The sequence below is a fragment of the Sorex araneus genome, chromosome 1 (genome assembly GCF_027595985.1).
Source record: "Sorex araneus isolate mSorAra2 chromosome 1, mSorAra2.pri, whole genome shotgun sequence".
Taxonomy (NCBI): domain Eukaryota; kingdom Metazoa; phylum Chordata; class Mammalia; order Eulipotyphla; family Soricidae; genus Sorex; species Sorex araneus.
Window position 1 is genome coordinate 328,175,001 of NC_073302.1, and position 21,061 is coordinate 328,196,061.

The 21,061-nt window shown below is 37.7% G+C and overlaps 1 protein-coding gene across 2 annotated transcripts in view; it reads left to right on the forward strand.

Moving 5' to 3' along the window:
- Positions 1–1,183: 1,183 nt before the first annotated feature.
- DLC1 (DLC1 Rho GTPase activating protein) overlaps positions 1,184–21,061 on the forward strand; it is a 420,273-nt gene continuing 400,395 nt past the window's right edge. For both annotated transcript variants that reach the window (XM_004618896.2, XM_055131469.1), the window contains exon 1: positions 1,184–2,200. In XM_004618896.2, the coding sequence (XP_004618953.2) occupies positions 1,184–2,200 (1,017 nt within the window). The remainder of the gene's footprint in view (positions 2,201–21,061) is intronic.

A 21,061-nucleotide genomic window follows, 5' to 3' on the forward strand; every position in this document is an offset into this window, starting at 1 on the left:
TTCACCAGTGCACATATTCCATGACCAAAAATCACAGTATACCTCCCCCCTCCCCCCCACCTCCCCAGCACCCCACCCCGCATTTGTAACTGGTAAATTTCACTTTACTTTGATTACATTCAATATTTCAACAAAAAACTCACTATTATTGATTTGGAGTTTCTCCCCCCTATGATTTACAATATTGTTAATGGTAGGGTTTCATGCATAAAACATTCCATCACCGCACACTGCACCAGTGTCTGCTTTTGCATATCATTGTCCTGGTGCCATCCCCACCATCCTGTGCCCCTACCCCCCGGCTGTGGTGTTAAAGTTTCTACTTGTAAGAACAGTTCTCAGTTTATGTTGCCTTTTAGTCCATGTTTTTTATTCTCCCTGGAGTGAATACATCCTAGTATTTTGGGATTCTGTATTAGCTATTTCACAAACTGAACATCATATATTGTGTCTCCATAGTTTCAGTTTTGAAGAAGCAGATACATGGTGGCCTTTATTATAATTCAAACCAAATACTGAATAGTTTTCTATAATGACTTTTATTTATGAAAGTAAATCAGTAAAGCATGTGGGCTAGAGCAGAAAGTTTCTTCCAGTTAATTTTATTGTATATTGCCATTAATTATTTTCTAAATGAAGTTTTAAATATTCAGTGTTTGTATTTATATTATTTAATAGGTCAGACTACCTGAATTTAAAAGTATTATCAATTATTTTTAATAGGAGGGGCCAGAGCAATAGTACAGCAGTTAAGGTGTTTGATTTACATGCAGTCAACCCAGTGTTTGATCTCCAGCATTCCATGTGGTTCCCTAAACCCTGTCAGGAGTGATCCCTGAGTGCAGAGCCAGGAGTCAGCCCTGAACACAGCTACACAGCTGGGTGTATCCCCAAAACAAATATCAGAGATATTGAATGTGAAAGTTTTTTCTAATATCAAGGTGTTCCTAAGAAAATAGCACTTTAAAATTATAAGCAGAAGCTTTACAAAGTCTTTGTAGCACAGATGAAGTGCTCCTTTTTTAGAAATACATTCTGATCCATATTTTTAAATTTTTTAATAGGTTGGTAAAATGACACAACAAACTCTCTTCAGTCTGTGAATTTGAATCACCCATCCTGTTCAATTTCATTTGGTCTTATATGGAAAATATTTCTCTATCTGCTGTTAAAGTATGATGACATGTCTGTAGCTATCAGAAAGAGAAGCTGGGAAGAACATGTGACCCAATGGATGGGACAGCCTTTCAGTTCTGATGATAATAACATAGCATGTCATCATGGACTAGTAGCTGATAGCTTACAGGCAAGTATGGAAAAAGATGCAACTCTAAATGTGGAGCACAAAGAGAAGTGTGCTTCACTCCCTGACTGCTGCCATGGATATGAGCTGAGAGATTCATCTGGGAGACCCATGGGTCACATTTCAAGAGAAGTGGAAGAAAACTATGGCCATGAAAGTGACGATCAATTTCTTTCTCTGGAAGCCAGTACAGAAACATTAGTGCACATTTCTGATGAAGATGCAGATTCTGATCTATATCCTACAGATGATAACCACATCTTAGTGGCTCAAGGGCAAAAAACATCTGATCAACATAGCATCGAAGGAGCAGGCTCCTTCGAAAAGAAGCTGCACATCATAGAAAGTAAAGATTCTTATAACTCTTGGGGAATGGTTGGTGGAGCCGATTTAGCACTGATAGAAGAAAGGAGCGAGAAAAAAGTGGCTGAAATTTTAAATACAAACCTGGAACTTTGTAATGTCATAAGCTTAAGTGAAATAAAAGATGTTGCCAAAATTAATGCATGTGATTCTGTGAATGTGGATGGCTTGGTGCCTGAGAAGCAAATGCTCAATTCTGCTGTAATTGCTCAACAACGAAGGAAACCTGACTTCCCTAAAGATGAACATGAAGGAAACACCTGCAGTACTATACAAGATGAGTTCCTGGCTATCCCTTGTACAGATGGAGGCCTACCATTATTAAAAGTAGATTCTGGGAGCTGTCTTCTGCAGTCTCCTTCCTGCCATGATGGAATGTCTGCTGAAAATGGCCTGGAGAAGAGTGGCTTCTCAGAACACCAAAACAACCTTCCAAAGGTCAACTCTGGAGGTGGCATGCAGTGTTTACAAGTAAAGGAGACTCTGGCCACCCAGGAACCTACAGGTAATCAAGTCAGGCTTCGAAAAAGAAAGGTAAGACATATGAAGAGATGATCTGATTTTTGGAATTTTGAAAATATTATTGATTTTCTTATCACTTGCTCTTTTCTAGGATTAAAAAGATAGATCTTCCACCACCAAGAATCACGATTGGTGGTGGAATATGTGCACTGGTGAAGGGATGGGTGTTTGAGCAATGTATAACTGAGACTTTAACCTGAAAGCTTTGTAACTTTCCACATGGTGAATCAATAAAAGAATTAAAAAAATAAAAAAACGATAGATCTTTTGCCCTGTAATATTACTGGGTGACCCAAAGAATATTGAAGGAAGCATCAGAATAATATAATAAGCAAGTACTTTTACTAATAGTATTTACAATGATTTACAATGATTTGTTTTGTCATGTAGCTGACCAATGGAATTGCTTTCATTTTTTTTTTAGTTAAAATTAGCCACCATATGACTTATAGCTCAAAGCCTATACGAAGAGGATTTTCTAACATTCATAAAGGATGACATAGCTATTTTATATTTGTCACTGTCACTGTCATCCCGTTGCTCTTCGATTTGCTCGAGCGGGCACCAGTAACATCTCCATAGTGAGACTTGTTGTTACTGTTTTTGACATATCAGATATGCCACAAGTAGCTTGCCAGGCTCTGCTGTGCGGGCAAGATACTCTTGGTAGCTTGCCGGGCTCTCTGAGAGGGGCAGAGGAATCGAACCCAGGTCGGCTGCATGCAAGGCAAATGCCCTACCCGCTTATTTAGATCAGTCTATTTTTTCAATAAGTATATTTATCATAATAAAAGTGGTATTAATCACTTACTAAAAATGATCTTGTTACATATACAATATAAAACATACTGGTGCTTTTTTATATAACCTAATAAATGTTATTAATATGCATATCAGTTTTCCTTTAACTCTTGCCCAAAAAGGGATCAATAACTAAGTTTTTTTATGCTGAGTACCCGTAACTGATCTTATTTTGTGCCCTATCCCACTAAGAAGTTTCCATGTAAGAGAAGCAAAAATGGAGAGGAGTTACATCAATTGTGTTCTCGTTTAAACAAAATTTATATTGTCTTTAGAACTCCTCTTGTGTTCTTCCAAAGCCATAATAGAATACTATAGGTAATGTCAATACAATTTTTTAATAATTGAATATGGCATAAAAAGTCCCTTCAGATTACATACTTCATGTGACATTTAAATCCATTTCCATGTTCTGCTTTTCATATATTAATTCATATTTACAATTCACCTAACCCAACTAATACTGTTAATTCTGTTCAATTGGAGCTAACCACAGTGAGGAAAACAAATACTCTACGTTTTCTTGTGGTAAATAAGTCTGGTTTCCATAAGCTGGTTTTGCTAACAAACTAGATCAGTAATGTGTCATGAATTAGTTTAAGTGAAGTCGAAGACATTACAGAAAAGATCAATGTGTTCAAACTGCATGCCAACAGAGTATTCTGCATTTCCATCAAACTCTTCTATTTTCATATGGATCGTGTTAAAATGTTAATATTCCATAAAGTTGCTATGATTGAAAGACTTGCTCAGGTCACTTTTTCAGAAATTTCTATACATTCTATCAAATCTGTTGGAGGAGATACAATAATGACTAAGAAAGTATTAGCTGACCTATGAGTATTAGCTCCCTAAAAGAAGACAAATCCTGCCCAACTGCTGACAGAAACATTAAACATTCCAGAAACATATGCACACCACTTGGACATTTATATCCATAGTAAGAATGCTGGAAAGAATTTGCTCTTGGACATGTCACTATAGCATGGTTGCATTATGAGAGCTGTAATTTATATCTCATTTATAAATTCTAACTTCAATTTTTACTTTAAAAATTTCATCATTTTAAAATACTATGGTTTGTCTGCTGGTATATTTGCTTTGACTGTCCAACTCTCTAGGATGCCTTGTAATAAACAAATTAAATGTGAAATTTTGAGTTAGAAATTCACTGAAGAAAAATATGTCTTGGGAGTAGTCTCTAGGAACAAAATGTAGGAATTTTTGTTCTCTTTGTCAGTGAATATGTACATGTATATATATGAGTATTAACCACTTATGGCTTACATAAAATATATAAATTCATAAAATGATATGCAAAATATTAATTGTTATATGCATTACTGAGATAAAGGTAAACAATCCTATTTCTTATCAGTAAATAATTTAATTATTGCTTTCTGTGGTCTGGAATACACTATAACTATTAAAAAGGATGCAGTATGGGCCAGAGAAATAATATAGTGATTAGGACACTTGCATTTAATTTGGTCAGTCTGAGTTAGTTTGCCAGCACAGCAGAAGGTCCTGCAAGCACCACCAAAAGGATCCCTGAGCACAGAACTAGTTTGCCCACGTAACACCAATTGTTGCCCAAAATCAAACAAACAAACAAACAAACAAACAAACAAAAGAGAATAAAATTACTTAATGTACTACCAGCCACCCAAATTTTAGAAATGTAATAGAATTATGAACCAAATGAATATAATGAACAGAAGAGTAAAAACAAACTATATTAAGTATATAATATAAAGACTGCTTGAAGCATTTTCTGCATAGCAAAAAATGACCCTTTATATTGCTATTATGGCTATTATTGCTTTATTAATGTAATAAAATATATACATTTAGAAAGAATGGGAGAGAGTGATAGATATAGATATTATTTATACATTAGTGTTTGAATGTTTCCTATGTATATAGGTAATAAATACATAGCTACCTAGAAGTAGAATTGTTAGATCATATGATATGTCTTATGGAGTATCATGTGTTATAGATAAATATTAAATATTTTTATTATTTTGAGAAATCTCTGAAGTGTTTTACTAAGTCACCGGAATAACAAATTTCCAATAACAAATGTATGAGTTCTTTTATTGCACACTTCTACCAGCATTTTGCTGTCTCTTTTTAACTAGGTTATTCTCACAGGTGTGACATGTTATTTAATTGCTGTTTTTTACTTAAAGTTACCTGGTAAGACTAATAGTGAGCTTGTTTTCCCATTTTCCTTATGGACATCATGTTTTGTTCTGTGAAGTTTCTATATAGCTCTTATTGCCATTTTTTGCTTCTGTTATCTTATTGAGTTTGTGATTTTCTTATATACCTTGGCCATATATGTGAGGCACATTTACAATTAGAGCTTGGAGTGTGTAAAAAAACTAAAGCACGCCGACGGGCGCGTGCACTTGCGGGCTCTCCGGGCGGCTCTGTCTCACCACCCGAGTTCGCTCTGGAACCGCTGTGTATGGATAGGGACGGCCGTTGACCAAGGGCAGACGAAGGAAGAACAAGGATCAAACTGGTTACTGATTAGTTACCATTTATTCAATCTTCCATCTTTCTCATCTCCCGCACTCCTAGCTCCGTCCTCTCTCTGGATCTGCTGCAGCCCCTCTCTCTTCTCTAGTCTCTCCTCCAACTTCTCTCTCTCACCTTGCCCTCTAGGCTACACCCACACTCTTAAGGATTTTTTCCTTCCCTTAGTCCAAACACTTATTAACATCTTAATACTAGTTATTTTTGTATGGACATAGCAAGAGATACATTGAGGCTTGCAAGGCAGCTCTCCTGGCAACATCTTGCCACAGACTCAGACTACAGCACTCAGACCAGATTAATCACTCCTAACCCTAGCAGGGTCCAAATCTAGTTATCACTGTTTGGATCATGACAACATTTGTCCATGATCAAGCTCTTAACTTATAGTTAAGCATTAGGCACTTTGGCCAGGCCCATCTCGATGCCAGTGTAGCATACAACTCACCGCTTGCCCTGGGTCCGTCTCATCCCTTGTCAAGACCCTGCTTTTGGGGGTGCTAGGAAGTAAGGGCAGCTGAGGCTTAGGTCAAGAGAACAGATGTCCAGGAGGAAAATATCATGTAGAGTCAAATGACTCCCAGGTAGCATTTGCTAAGTCTTCCTGTGTCCATACAAAAAGGACATTGCTCTGAATAAACTATGCAAAGGACTCAAGGAGAAGAGAAAAACAATATTTACAAGTCAGCAGAACACTAACAAAGAAGTTACATGGGGCTGGAGCGATAGCAAAGCGGGTAGGGCGTTTGTCTTGCATGTGGCCAGCCGACCCGGTTCTAATCCCAGCATCCCATATGGTCCCCCAAGCACCGCCAGGGGTAATTCCTGAGTGAAGAGCCAGGAGTAACCCCTGTGCATCGCCGGGTGTGACCCCAAAACAAAAACAAACAAACAAACAAAAAAAAAGAAGTTACAAATAAACAAAGAGGAATGGGAGCACTGTAACGGGACTAACCCAATAAACCTAAACTACCTGAGGCTATGTTATCCTACAGGAGTGGAGCGATGGTATACCTTTAATCAGCTTATTATATGTAGGGCATGTGATTGACCAAAATTTTGTATTGATTTCATGAGCATAGAATTTGGGGTGGAGAACCAAGATAAAATTGAATCTAATATTTGGAGAAACAAACAAAATTTATAAAAGTGATCCTCAGAATGTACTGAAATATTGCTCTCTCTCTATATAAGTGTATTTCGTACTTTCAATATAAATTATAATTCTTTAAACCTATAAATGTTGAAGAATATTCATTATTTTCTATGCTTTTTTTGTTTTCTAATGATATTTCTGTTCATCTACTATAGCATCACACATTTGTTAGGAGTAACAATTGGAGATAATTGTATTTGTAGTATAGGTAAACATTCTTCCCATAAGCTAATTATTCTCCTAGATTTTGTGAGATATATCATTAAATCGAAGCCATTTAAAGGAAAACTAAGTAGTTTATGAGCTGACATTAGAAAACAAGCTTGAAGGTCATGTGGAATTTACAGTGCTTATAGGGTGTGGGTGGGTTCTTAGAGTAAGAGCAATAGAAACATATTTCAAAAAATTCTGGAGGAAACAAATTCTCTAAAAAGTTGTCTTTTGAAACCTAATGAGATGTGAAGCTGGAAATTATGTAGGGAAAGACTCTAGGTTAGACTAGACATTTTTTTTAAAGAACTAGCATATTTGTATTTTTGGTGCTTTACGAAGTAAGTCTAAAATCCACTCTTCTTTAAAGACTCATTATTTTCCAAATTCTTGAATAGCTATGATTATTTTAATATATGAACATATTTCATTTGCATAAAATCCAGTCCATACTACAATGTAAAAGCAACTAAAAATAATGCGAAAAAAGATCTGAGCTTTGAGAAGATATCCCACATTTGAGCAAGAAGCTTCACATTCCAACAATATACTAAAGTGTGTCATTTATGTGTAGATTTGAGTGTGATCAGAGAAATCCAGCATAAGAGTGATTTAAACAACATATTTCTCTCAACCACACTCATGATAATTGGTTATAAGTAATTTAGGACCATTTGTAGACTTTATGTTTTCAAAATGCAGGTCCCCAGCCCCCATTTATCTGTTTTCTGACATTCTAAGCCCTTATCCATGTTCTACTCAATGGGCAGAGGACAGTATGAAGGGAAGGCCATACCCCTGTGTAATGGCAAAATGCAGAAGGTGCACACTTCCTTATCTGCTGCACTGCACTGCTAGAGCTTAGTTGTGTAGTCGCCTCACACAGTGCAGGCTAGCTTATGGATATTTAGGGAAAGTGAGTGTCTGTTAGAAATTTCATTATCCGGAAGAAGTTGAAATTTTATATTGAGGGATTAATCAAAACATTAATACATTGAAAAGCAATATAAAATGGAAGGTAATTTTTTTCTTAAGAAATAAAAATATATATATTCCAGCAAAACATGAAAGGTAGTGAAATAAATAGGCTGCATGTATGGTTTGCATATATATCCCATATAATATTTGGTGTTTTAATTTCATATTATACAGTCAGTACCATTACATGTTAAGGGACTAGTTTGCAAGTTCAAATGAGGTGGATTTAATATCATACTGTTTATATGGGTAATATTATGCAGAAGCAAAACCTTATACTATAATGTACTGTGTGAAAAAATTAAAAACATTGATCTACTCTGAATGATAAAATAAAATTTTTTCTTATTAGCCTATCCTTAAAATATGTACAAATTTGATAAAAGGCACATATGAACCTGAAATGGCCTTCTTGTTCCTTTCTATCTGCTGAATACCTATATGGGAGTCCTTAGCTTGGCAAAATGAATATCTACAAATGGGTGACAAAAAGTCACAGAAAATTATAGAGAAGATAAAGAAGGACCAGGATCAGAGGCCCATCTGATGGTGGAATAGAAGAGGGAAAGAAAATTTTGTCTAATAAATACAAATCATGGGTTAGAGAGATAGTACAGCAGGCAGGACCTCTTGCCTTGTACATGGCTGAACGGAGTTCAATCTCCAGCATCCCACATGGTCCCTTGAGCACTGCCAGGAGTAATTCCTGAGTGCAGAGGCAGGAGTAGTCCCTAAGCAAACAAACAATCAGATACAAACCAAAAACATGACTAACCTAGATCCTGGATATAACAATGTAGAGTGAATGAAAGCAAGGACTAATAGAGCAGCTGGAGTTTGTTGATAGAACTGCTATCAATTGACAAAAGGGAAATAAGAGTATGCAGATAGGTTCATACTAGAATGACAATTGTATGTCAGGGTCTAGCACTGAGGCCACACTGATCTTAGAGATAAGATCCACTGAGTAGATTTTATTGTAAATGTTGTTTCCCTGGGCTGGGGCAATAGCACAGTGGATAGAGTGTTCGATTCCTCCACCCCTCTCTGAGAGCCTGGCAAGCTACCAAGAGTATCTCGCCCTCACAGCAGAGCCTGACAAGCTACCTGTGGCTTATTCAATATGCCAAAAACAGTAACAAATCTCACAATGGAGATGTTGCTGGTGCCTGCTACAGCAAATTGATGAGCAACAGGATGACAGTGACAGTGAAACGTTGTTTCCCTAATATAAGGATTAGAGTTGGTAAAGAAAGTTGCTACCAGGTGGTCAACTAAATTAATTAACTAGTGGGTAATACTAGTTCTTCTTCAGATTTTATTTATGGGGGACAGGGGTAGGATTTATGTTCCACATAAAGCTGTCAGCTTTCTGAATAGTTTATTTTGTTTTACGAGGCCACTGAAAATCATCAAATTATTTCTTGATATTTAAATTGAGTTTACTTCATAAATAAATAAAAAGTAGAAATATTTTGGGAGCTCAAATATTTTGCCTCCCAACAAACAATTTTCCTAGAATGAGCTGGAAATGAAAACATATTTAATTATATGCTAAACATAAAATGTTTAGCAACTAGTGAAATGAGTCAATAATAAATACTGAACATTTTCAATATCCCAGACCCTGTTTTGTGAAATTGGTTTACCAGCATTAGTCAGAACTAACATTTCCTTAATGAGTAAAATATATAATTCCTGAAATGCTGCTGAACTTCCCAAACAAGACTTCTATTTGATTCACGCATAATATTAGCACTGAATGGAAGGAACTTTGGTGAAAGAAGAAAGAGAGGGAGAAAGATAAGGTAGGGATGGGAATGGTACAGGAATAGAAAGGGGGAAAAGGAAAACAAAGATAGAGAGAGATGTGGAAGCATATACTTAGGTAGGACACCAAGAGAAAGGTCCCTCAGTTACAAGACAAAACAGGAAGTCCTTGATAAAACATGTATTTTCAGGCTAGAAGGAACAGATTCTCTCTTCCCCCCCCCCTCTCTCTCTCTGTGTGTGTGTGTGTGTGTGTGTGTGTGTGTGTGTGTGTGTGCGCGCGCGCGCGCGTGTGTGTTTGGGCCACACTTGGTGGTGCTCAGGCATTACTCCTGGCTCTGCACTCAGATCACTCCTGGTGATGCTTGGGGGACCATATGGTATGCTGGAGACAGAATGAGGATCAACTGCTGACTATCACTCCAGTCTCTACAATCAGATTCTTTTTCAGCATGATGAGGTTTGGTCATTGCCAATGTGTTTAGTAAGGAGACAAGGAACATCAATTTAACACCAGAGATTACAAGTGCAGGTGAGGAAAAATAATTTACCATTTCACATGAGGAACTCTGATTAATGTCAGTGGCCTGGAAGGGTAGCAGGATACTGTGTACCTCCCCTTACCACCACACACACACGGAAGATGAGGTTGACAGGTTCATAATTCAGAAACTTCTTATGATACAACTTTGAAGTACTGTTCCCAGTTTCCTCACCTAAGTGCTTAATTCTTGCTTCACTAAATAAGGAGATTTTTCTTATAATGTTTGCTACAAATGAATTTGCTCCTAAGATTTCTAACTAAAACATAATTTCATTGGAGGGTAGTTTTTCAATTTTGGTTCTGTAGCATCTACCTCAACACTGTTCAAAACATTTGAGTGAATGAATAGCCTTGTTTTGGTGAAGGATTTGTTTTCAGAGGACAAATACCAAAAGACAAATATCAGTTACAAAGGTACAGGAGAAGTAAAATCATTCAATCCAAACCAGTGACCATATATTCCACACGTATGACACATCCTCCTCTATTACCCATACTAGTTCCACACATTATAACAGAGTCTGAGAAAGAAAAGAGAGAGAAAAACCAGTAAAATATGGGTCTCTAGGATGGTCTTCAATTTTGTTATTACACTTTGCCACAAAACAACTATTCAGTGTAACAAATTATAATATGTAATAATCTGTAATAGATGCCATTTAGAATCTGTTCAGTTGTCTTAAGAGAGGAATGGGAAGGTTGAATGTGGAAGATTTTGTGCATGTTTTAAATATATGATATATTAATACAAAGGTATTTGTGTTATGGTTTATAATTATCATGCACATGTTCACTGAGTGCATAATAAAAAATGTTTGGAGGCAACTGACTTAGAAATTGTCGAGGCTTTCTGATTATTGTCTGAGGAAGCTTGGAATAGACTGGAAAGAGGGATGACAAAAATGACAGCAGAAGATTGAAAAGTAAAAAGGAGTATGAGCAATTAAATAACATTTATTAAGAGAGTATCTGAAGTACCAGGAGGTTAGCTCCACAATTTGGAATCTGGCCTCACATGCTGAGGGAGAGGGCAGCTCAGATAGAGAAGGGAACGCCAGGTAAAGTGTGTTCTGAGGACCCGCTCGGGATGGGAGATATGTGCTGAAAGTAGACTATAGACCAAATATGACGGCCACTCAATACCTCTATTGCAGACAACAACACCCAAAATGAGAGAGAGAACAAAAGGGAATGCCCTGGCACAGAGGTGGGGTGGGGCAGGGGGGCATAGGGTGGGGATGGTGGGAGGGATACTGGGATTATTGGTGGTGAAGAATGGGCACTGGTGGAGGGATGGGTACTCGATCATTGTGTGACTGGAATGCAAGCATGAAATTATAGAGTTTATAACTCTATAATTGTATCTCACAGTGATCCACTAATAATAAAAAAATTTTAAAAAACAAAAACATTTTTTAAAAAAGAAAGATTATCTGATAGGGGCTGGAGTGATAGCACAGTCTTGCACATGACCGATCCAGGTTCAATTGGCAGCATTCCATATGGTCCCCTGAGCACATCCAGGAGTAATTCCTGAGTGCAGATCCAGGAGTAACCCTATTACATTGCTGGGTGTGACCCCCCAAAAAAAGAAAATATCTGACAATAGTAGATTCTTTTTATAAACTTCAACTGTGAAAATCTCATAAAATAGGGAGATTTGCTCCCCAAGTAACTTTAAGGCAGAAAACAATCTGAACTGAGAGCTATTAGGTCTGCATGTTTCTTGTTCTAGGTATTGTTTAAGTAGTTATGATGTGTGATGGTCCTCTGATCCAAGCTGTGACTTGGACCCTAATTCCAAGTCACATTATTTATAGTATTAGAAGCAAGGTCATTAATACACTCACATTAATCCAACATCAGCTTTTATTGGAGCAAGAATTAATACCCTTTTATGATGTTATTTTAAATAATTAATGGTTATTTCAGAGCCAGTTGCACATTAGAAGCTATCATAATAGTGTGACTGATTTAGTTTTTTCCTCATGGATTTCTGTTACTATAAACCAGTACCAACTTATTAATCTTTTAATATCAACAAAGCCACCATAGATTTTGGCTATCTCCTTAGAAGAAATGCCAATATCCACAAATGTTGGAATAGCTAATATAACCTACATTACTAGGTTCTACCTCTTATCTGGGCACCAGACACAGAGTGCCAACCCCAACCCTTTTTTCTGACTCATGTCCTTAGAAATTAACTACTTGTTCCTTGTTGCCAAGGAGATTTCTATTCCACAGATAATTTTCTAACTGTAATGATAATTATAGTGCTACTTTCAGAGATAACCTCAAAATTTTCAAAGAAAATATAAGCAAATAGAAAAGTTCACTTGCATTCTTTTTTTCCAGTGCTATTTCTGCATTGGCAAAAGAATAAAACTAGTGATTAATGTGCCTCTTCATCTTTTGATTCTATTTTTCTGAGTCAACAAAACTACAAAAAGATTGACTTCTTTTTATATTGGTTAAAAGTTAACTCAGAGGGCTTTATGAAAAAAAATTAAATAGCATCATTATTTGGCCAAGAAAATGAATAGTGTGGTTTAAATTTGATTTCCTAAGTCAGAAGAGTAATGTGTGAAGAGGTGAAAAAGGAAAACTTTAGTTAAAGGGTATTACTTAATATTCGTTAGCCATGTATTTGTCTCAAAAAAGAGAGGCAATAGTTCCTACTTCACTAGGCTATTAGAAATATTGACTGAGGTGCGAAGTATAGTCAAGCTACATAGCACAGTGACAAAACCATCTCTTTTGACCAAACTTTGAGGTGAAGATATGGCAGTAGAATTGCTCGAGACTTAGAGACAACAATGTAGTACAGATGGTAAGGCATTTGCTTTGCATGTGTCCAACCCTGGTTCAATCCCCAACATCTCGTAAAATTCCTCCAGTCACCTCCAGGAGTGATTCCTAAGTGTAAAGCTAGAAGTAACCCCTGAGTATAGCCACGTGTGGCTTGAAAAAACCCAAAAGTACAAGCAAAGCAAAACAAACAAAAAGAGCTGGAGACTCTTTTGCCTGGGAATAGGTCAGGGTCTAATGGTCTGAACTCTCCGTTCAAGGTTCTTACAGCCAGCCAGAGGCAGAGTGCTTTAATTGAAAATTTCTGGAGTGATAATAGCTGTTCTTCTGCTTCCACACTCTGGAAGTCTGTATACAACAAAGTCATTGTGGAGATGATCCCTGGATGTAAAGCGCCTGGTTTCAGTTTTGCTTCCCAAATTGAGAGGTTTATTACTTTGTATGCTTCTTATTGTGTCTGTACCTAAGTTTATTTGTTTATATAATGGAATACTTTACTCAGTTTTTAGACAGATTGAATGAATGTGTGTATGTGTGTACAATTAAAACCATGCCTGACACATAGTAAACAAATACCATGTGACTTTGGCTACCAGTAGTAGTTGTTTATTTTACTGAGAATAATTTTCAATGGTATGGTTTATCTCACAGATATTTAATAAAAATGCATGATAGTCATGAAGGCCACTTGATACCTCTATTGCGAACTACAACACCCAAAAGGAGAGCAATTGTTTCACATGGTATTATTTTGCCACAGGCAGGGCTTTAACTTTCAGTCCATTGCTCTATATTATCCCTTGTATATTGTCTTCACTTTATTGTAAGTAGTAATATGATGTTTAATTTACTGTCATATATAGGTTGACCAAAAATCAAGACATTAAGTTGATTAGACTGTTGGAGGCTACAAATAAGGAATAAGAGACAGAGAACTTGCTTTTTCAGAGGTCAATAGAATGTTTCAGCTTTGTATTTCACTTTTAATGGGACAATGTTTACATATTGACAAGGCCAAGAATCTGTAGTTTAAAGTGTTAATAGTGGTATGTTGTGTTACCAATGCAAAGTTACTGCCCCACAGAGAAGATGCTGAGTTGCATATTATCATGAAAAACTATAATTTAAAAGTAATCAGAGAAAATTGGCCAACATTGAAAAGTAACATAAACCTAATATTAAGGCTTTTTTGAAGGATGAAAGGAAATGTTTTATCCTCTATTTTAGACATTTGTCTGCTTTGTGCACAGGAAAAAAAAATTGGAAATTTAACTGTTGTTCAGACATATGCAGGCAAAATTAGAAAATAAAATTTGAAAATAGAATTTAATTGAAATATGTTTTTCTCAGCTTCTCCTGGTTTCTAATTTTATAATAAAAGTTACACTTTCCCAAGTCATGAATTAGGATTCAACTTAGTTATTCTGTACTCTTTCCCTGGGATCAACATAGACTTTTATCATAAATATTATCTGCATCCACTTATAAGTTACAAAGTGCTTTTTCTCAGATGTCTACAGTGTTTGGGTTGTGGCATGATAAATTTTAAACAAGCTGAAAAGTATTTCAAACAAGCTCCATACTGTGAGCAATCATTAAGGAGGCAAGGGGAGAAAGGAAGTTACCAGGAGTTTTCAATATACTCTTCATGCAAATTTTTCTCTTAAACATATTAATAAACACATACATATAAAATATTTATGCCTAAAACTCTATACATATTAGAAACAAAACCCATACAAAGTTGTGCATCAGGTTACCCTGGGAAACTCAGAATGGACCAATACTATATCATTCTGGTAATCTCCATTTCCAGCTCTGACCACTGAGGTTATTTATTTTCATGACAGAAAACAAATGGGTAATAGTTGTACTGTGAACCTGAAACCTATTGATTATGAAATTTGATTTCTAGAATTCACATAAATCTTTTTATTCTTAGGAGAAACAAACTCACACAGATATCAATAGATGAAATATTGATATTGTGTGATGCATATTTGTGCCTCCAATACTCACTTGTCTGTGATATATAGAATATTGGATGAGGAAATGAACTGTAGTAAAAGGGATTTCCTAGGTCACCCTTGATGACTGTGCATAGAGAGGTGATAGACAGAGAAGGAAAGAAATTTAGCTGGGTGGCAGGCAGGGGGAGGAAAGAGAAAGGGAAGTAATGCGTGAACAGGCATCAGGGTTTCAGTTATACTGGTGATATAGGTGAGTGGTATAGCCATATATCCAAAACACAGACTCAAACCTGGAAACATGAGATCTAAGCTGAAACTACTAAATCTTTGATTATGCCTGTCAAGTTGATAGGGTGGGGGTTGGTGTAAGGAAGGAATATGGGAATATTTGAGGAAGGAAGTTGACACTGGCGATGGGATTAATGTTCATATATGCTTAAAACTCCACTATCGATAACTTCTAAAATTCCAGTTTGTTAATTAAAAAAATAAAAACATAATAAGGAAAAGGAAAGTTGGAGGACTTTTAATACTGAGTTGATCCTCTGGCTACTCTATAGATCCTCACAGAAAACCTGGGTGCATGTAACTTTATGGTAGTAAGGGAAAATTGGGTGGGGATCTTTTATATAAACAAGAATAACTTCAGGGTCTAGATGCATTTTTATGCTGCTATTTGTCAGCAACATATCTTCAAATTATTTTTTTTAATTTTTTATTCTTTTATAGAATAACCATGTGGAAAGTTACAAAGCTTTCAGGTTTAAGTCTCAGTTTTACAATGCTCGAACACCCATCCCTTCACCAGTGCACATATTTCACCACCATATCTTCAAATTATTTAAAATATTTTATGCTGAGCCTTGAAAACAGAGTAATGTGAATAGTAAAAATGGCCACACTGTATTTTCCTATACTAAATTAGGAATATTTGAAGATAATTAGAATCTGTCTCTACTGATTAAAAAGACATAGAAAGCATATTAAAGGGATTTGCAGAATATAAAGTAGTCACAGAATCATGTTTAAGATATCGTTGAGGACTGGGAATGGAGATCCTCTGCCCATATCCCCCTGTCTCTGGCGACTCAGCAGTCACACCCATAAGCCACCTCTGGCTGGCACCAGATAATCTCATCCTCAGCCACCATCCAGATAGAATGTCCTTCTCTCCCAGAAGGGAGCTTAACATGAATCTTGATATAACCATGCCACTGGATCCCGCGCTAGGCTGTTTCATTCAGGGTGCTCAGGAGGAGGGCAGATGAGACCCCTCTCTGTCCCAAGGGACCCAGGCTTGGCAGCAGAAAACCTCCAGAACTCAAATGCCACCATGCTCACAGCCACTCTCCACATGCTCGGACTGAGCCTCACCCACAAATGAACCAATTCCTGGACCGTGAGGCTAACACTTCATACCACACACTCTACCTATACTCCATGAGTACTGCACCACATTTGATTGGGTTCAAAGTAGGAGGAAACCAATCTTATAGGGAAATATTTTTTACAAATATATTTACATATGCATGTGTGTATATATATATGCATATATATGTATGTATACATACATATATATATGCATATATATATGTATACAAGCACACAAGGATCAACCTTTAACAACATGCTACTGATCTCTTATAAAAGGGCTTAATGGCCCCTGGGTGAAATACAACAATCTTTATATGCTTTCCTCTAAGGATACTTTTTTGTAGCATTTTCAGCGGTTTTACGTAACAAACAATATAAAATATATTATTTTGGTTCTGCTTTGAGGAAAGGATTGGGGTTCAGGATGGAAATATCCGAAATATGGTGGTGGGAAGGTATAATGGTGGTGGGAGTGGTGTCATTTTTCTTATTCAGCATGTTAATTTTATTTTGCTATTATTATTATTTGTGATCACTGAGATACAGTTACAAAGCTTTCCTGTTTGAGTTTTAATCCTACAATGATCAATCACCCAACTCGCCACCAGTGCACATTTTTCACCACCAAGAACCCCGTATGCCCCCATCTCACCCCTCCCCCTGCCTCTATGGCAGACAATCTCCCCCATACTCTCTTTTGTATTGTTTGTTATGAAGCATAAGATGTTGTGCTGCCACAAAAGCGACCTGTGCTCCTGGAGTTCTAAAATTTTAGATAATTTGGGTCTGGAGAAATCTCTAGATCATGGCCCTTAAGGAGCTTAAGTAGTAGCCGGAGGCAGTTTGTGGGCGTGACCTCCAGGGTCTTATGGTGATGGGAGGATGAGAAGAACTGGCCCATCCCCTATCCCTTGAGACCTGGAGTTTGTAGTCACTGAACCAACCTACCTTCATTTCTTATTTGGTTCTGGAAGTTGGCGGCCACCAGGGTTGTTTAGGGGGCAGGTGTGGCACCTGCCACAGTCTCAGGCACCCTGGTGAAGTTGGCCTGGCTTAAAGTCTGGAGGCATCTATGCAGTGAGCTGATTGGTTTGGAGATTCATTTGTGTTTCTCTGGATCATGGCCCTTATTTCTATCTTTTCCAGAGGAGTAAACTACTGGCATATGCCCTATAGGGTGTTCTTGCTCACCCGCAGAACACCGTGCTGCTGGCTCTGACTGAGGCTTTTGATCTCTTTCAAAATTTATGGGTCTCTGAAATAAGGCCAATAAATGAGCTTGTATAGCTGAGCTGGAGGTGGTTTGTGGGTGTAGCTCCCACATACTTAACCTTTGGCCATTTAATTTCCTGTTAAACTTGGCCTCAAGTTGTTGGGGTCCAGCCAAAGGCATAGCGGCAATTTTGGGGTATCAGGAAGTCCAAAGGCACCATTAGGCTGCTGATGCACTTACCCTGCAGGTACAGGTTGACCTGCTGGAGGCACCATACCCCTGAGAGTGGTGTTTGAATATTAAATATAATAAGATATTGTCAACTACTTTATGAAATAAAAAATAAGATATTGTTGAGGTGAGGCCAAAGAGAAAGTACCACAAGTACCACAGTAAGATGTGTTCCTTGCATGCAGTTCTGTCCCTGGCAAACACATAGAGGACCCCAAGCATCACCAGGAGTGGTCCTTGAACAAAGAACCAGGAAAGCTCTCAGCATCATAGTATGTGGCAAATCCAGAGTTTGCTTGATACAGCGCACAAGTAGTTAAAAATGGTTGCTATTTCAATCACTTAATAAAACTTGATTCAAAGAGAATTATTAACAAATAAATATATATCCTCCTGGAAGTCACAAGACAAGTCACTGTCCTACCTCTAATAACCTCTCTTACTCCTGTCAGTCATTAGACAAACCCACTGCACTCTTGTCATAGTCAGTATCTAAGTGAAAAGGAACAGACAGAATTTTCTCAACTTGCGTTACTTTTTTCCTTGCGGGACTATTTATATCCAAAGTGACATATTTACTTTCTCCTATCATTGCTGTTCTGGTTTCTTCTGCAGAGAATTCCATTGCCACGATAATAATATTTCAGCACAACTAGGTTACTGCTTGTGAAATATTTTCAAACTAAAATTTCTGGACAGGTACATATAAGCAAGAATTAAGTCATAACCAGCCAATTGTTGAGTGCTATCCATTAATAAGAAAGATGTTCAAAATTCTAAAATTTTACTTTAGAGCAAAGCAAATTATATTCACAAGCCTAATAACAACAAAAAAATCAAACCATAAAGACACATTTCAAAGTTTAAAATGTTTAATTAAAAACTGTTGCTAGAAGGGCTGGAGTGATAGCATAGCAGGTAGGATGTTTGCTTTGCCCACGGCCAACCCGGGTTCAATTCCCAGCATCCCACATGGCCTCTGAGCACCACCAGGAGTAATTCCCGAGTGCAGAGCCAGGAGTAACCCCTGTATAATGCTGGGTGTGACCCAAAAAGTAAAAAAAAAAAAGAAAAACTGTTGCTTGATTCATAAAGTTAGATATCTGTACATACCTATAGGTTGATCAAGTTTTAGAAAGTTCAGATTAAAAATTGGAGATTTGGAACCCATTTTCACATTAAAAACACTGTAGAAATGGACCTGTCAGTTTGACTCTGGGTACCCAGTTCAGTTTTGTTTGTTTGGGGGTTTTAGTCTGCACCTTGAAGTGCTCAGAGGCTGCTCCTGGCTCCGTGTTCAGGAGTGATCGCTTGGCAGTGCTCAAGTGACCATATGCCATACTGGGATTCCAACCAGGATCAGCTGCTCCAGGGCAGTCTTACCTCCTGTGCTATCTCTCTGGTCAGGTTCTCTTAAAGATTTTCGTGGAAGCCTCAGAGTTTGCATTTTCCCCAGTTCACTTCAATTCTGCAAGAGATTTTTGTGGTTTTGGTCATATCTTTCTTTTTCACTGTGAAGCTACTACTGATTATAATCTTTATTTTCTACAGTTACTATTCATAACTGGATCCTTTATTCAATGTCTTTCTTTCATTCACTAAATAAGTCCAAAAAGTCTCCAGGACTTTTGGGCCCATGCTAAGAATAACAGGAAATTCATTATTTTAACTACTATTTTTTAGCCAAAGAGCTGGTAGAAAAAAAATTGCTTTTGCTGTGCCCTCCAAATCAGGTGACTAAGTTCCTTTTGTAACAACATAAAACTCCAAAGAGTTTCAGAAGCAAATTTTATTTATTAAAGTATCTGTACTTTATTACAGGAAAAATACCCTTTTAAACAGGGCTATTTTTTTTTTTTTGCTTTTTGAGTCACACCCAGCGATGCTTAGGGGTTACTCCTGGCTTTGCACTCAGGAATTACTCCTGGCAGTGCTTGGGGGACCATATGGGATGCCGGGGATCGAACCCGGGTCGGCCGCGTGCAAGGCAAACGCCCTACCCGCTGTGCTATCGCTCCGGCCCCTAAACAGGGCTATTTTAAAAGGTTCAACCCTGATATCACACATTTAAGACAAGAAGAGAAAATGAGCTCCAAAATTTTAGAAATATGTGACTTTGGTGGGGGGTGAGACCAAGAAAGGGAGGGCAGGAGGGTCAGGGTAGGCCTCTTCAATGGGTCAGTCCCTGCGATTCTCAGCCAACTGAGATGGATAATTCAATGCTTGAGTACACCAAGGCCATGAGAGTAGTACTGGGGGCACCAGTACTACTAAGGGCTACACTTAGCCATGCTGGAGACCTCCAGGACTATAACCATATCATGGACTATATAAAATGTACCATAACCAATATATCATACACAGATATAGGATATATTGGTTATATATGATAACCAATCATGGACTATAACCATGATACTTTGTGTTGTGGCGGACGGGTGGAGAGGGGGTAAGGGAAGAACAGACGATGCCTGGAATCAAACTTGAGTCAAAATAAATGAAAGGTATGTTCATTAGTCCCTGTACTATTCTACCAGCCCAGAAACTTACTCTTTTGTTTAAATGTAGGAGTACTGCTATTTATTCATCCATTGGTTAAACTGATTGAACTGGGCATGAACGCCACATTACAATTTTTAAAAAAATTTTAATTGGAGATCTGTGAGATAGACCATTAAAAAACTGTTTATAACTGGGTTTCAGGCATACAACGATCCACCACCCATCCCTCCACAGGTGTACATTTCCAACCACCAATGTCCCCCGTTTCCCCACCACCATTCCCCAATCTCCCACCCCTACCCCCAGCTTACCTCTATGGGAGGCACTTTCCTTCTTGATCCCTCTCTCCTTTTCCTTTTATGCATTATGATTTGCAGTACAGATGCTATAAGAGGTCATGGTGTTTATTCAGGGCATTTGGAATTTTTATCAGGATGGTAAGGCTGGAGTAGCTTTTCAACTGGGTGGCAGCTTTGGGGTGTGGATGTGACTGCTGAGGCTTCAGGAAGTACAGGGAAGTGGGGGGAGGTAGCCCATGTCGACCCTGAGAAACCTGAAGATTTCAGTCACAAACCCCATATACCATAATTTTCAACAGATTATATGTTAGTGAAGTCCATCCTGAGATGGTGGAATCAGGCCAGGTGTATGGCAGCGATTCGGGGTTGTAGAAGCAAATGAGTGTCAGGGGTTTTGATTGGGTGGGCACAGGCCAACCTGTCCCCTTTTGATTTACCCCTCTCTGTCCAGCTGTGTGCAGGTCCTA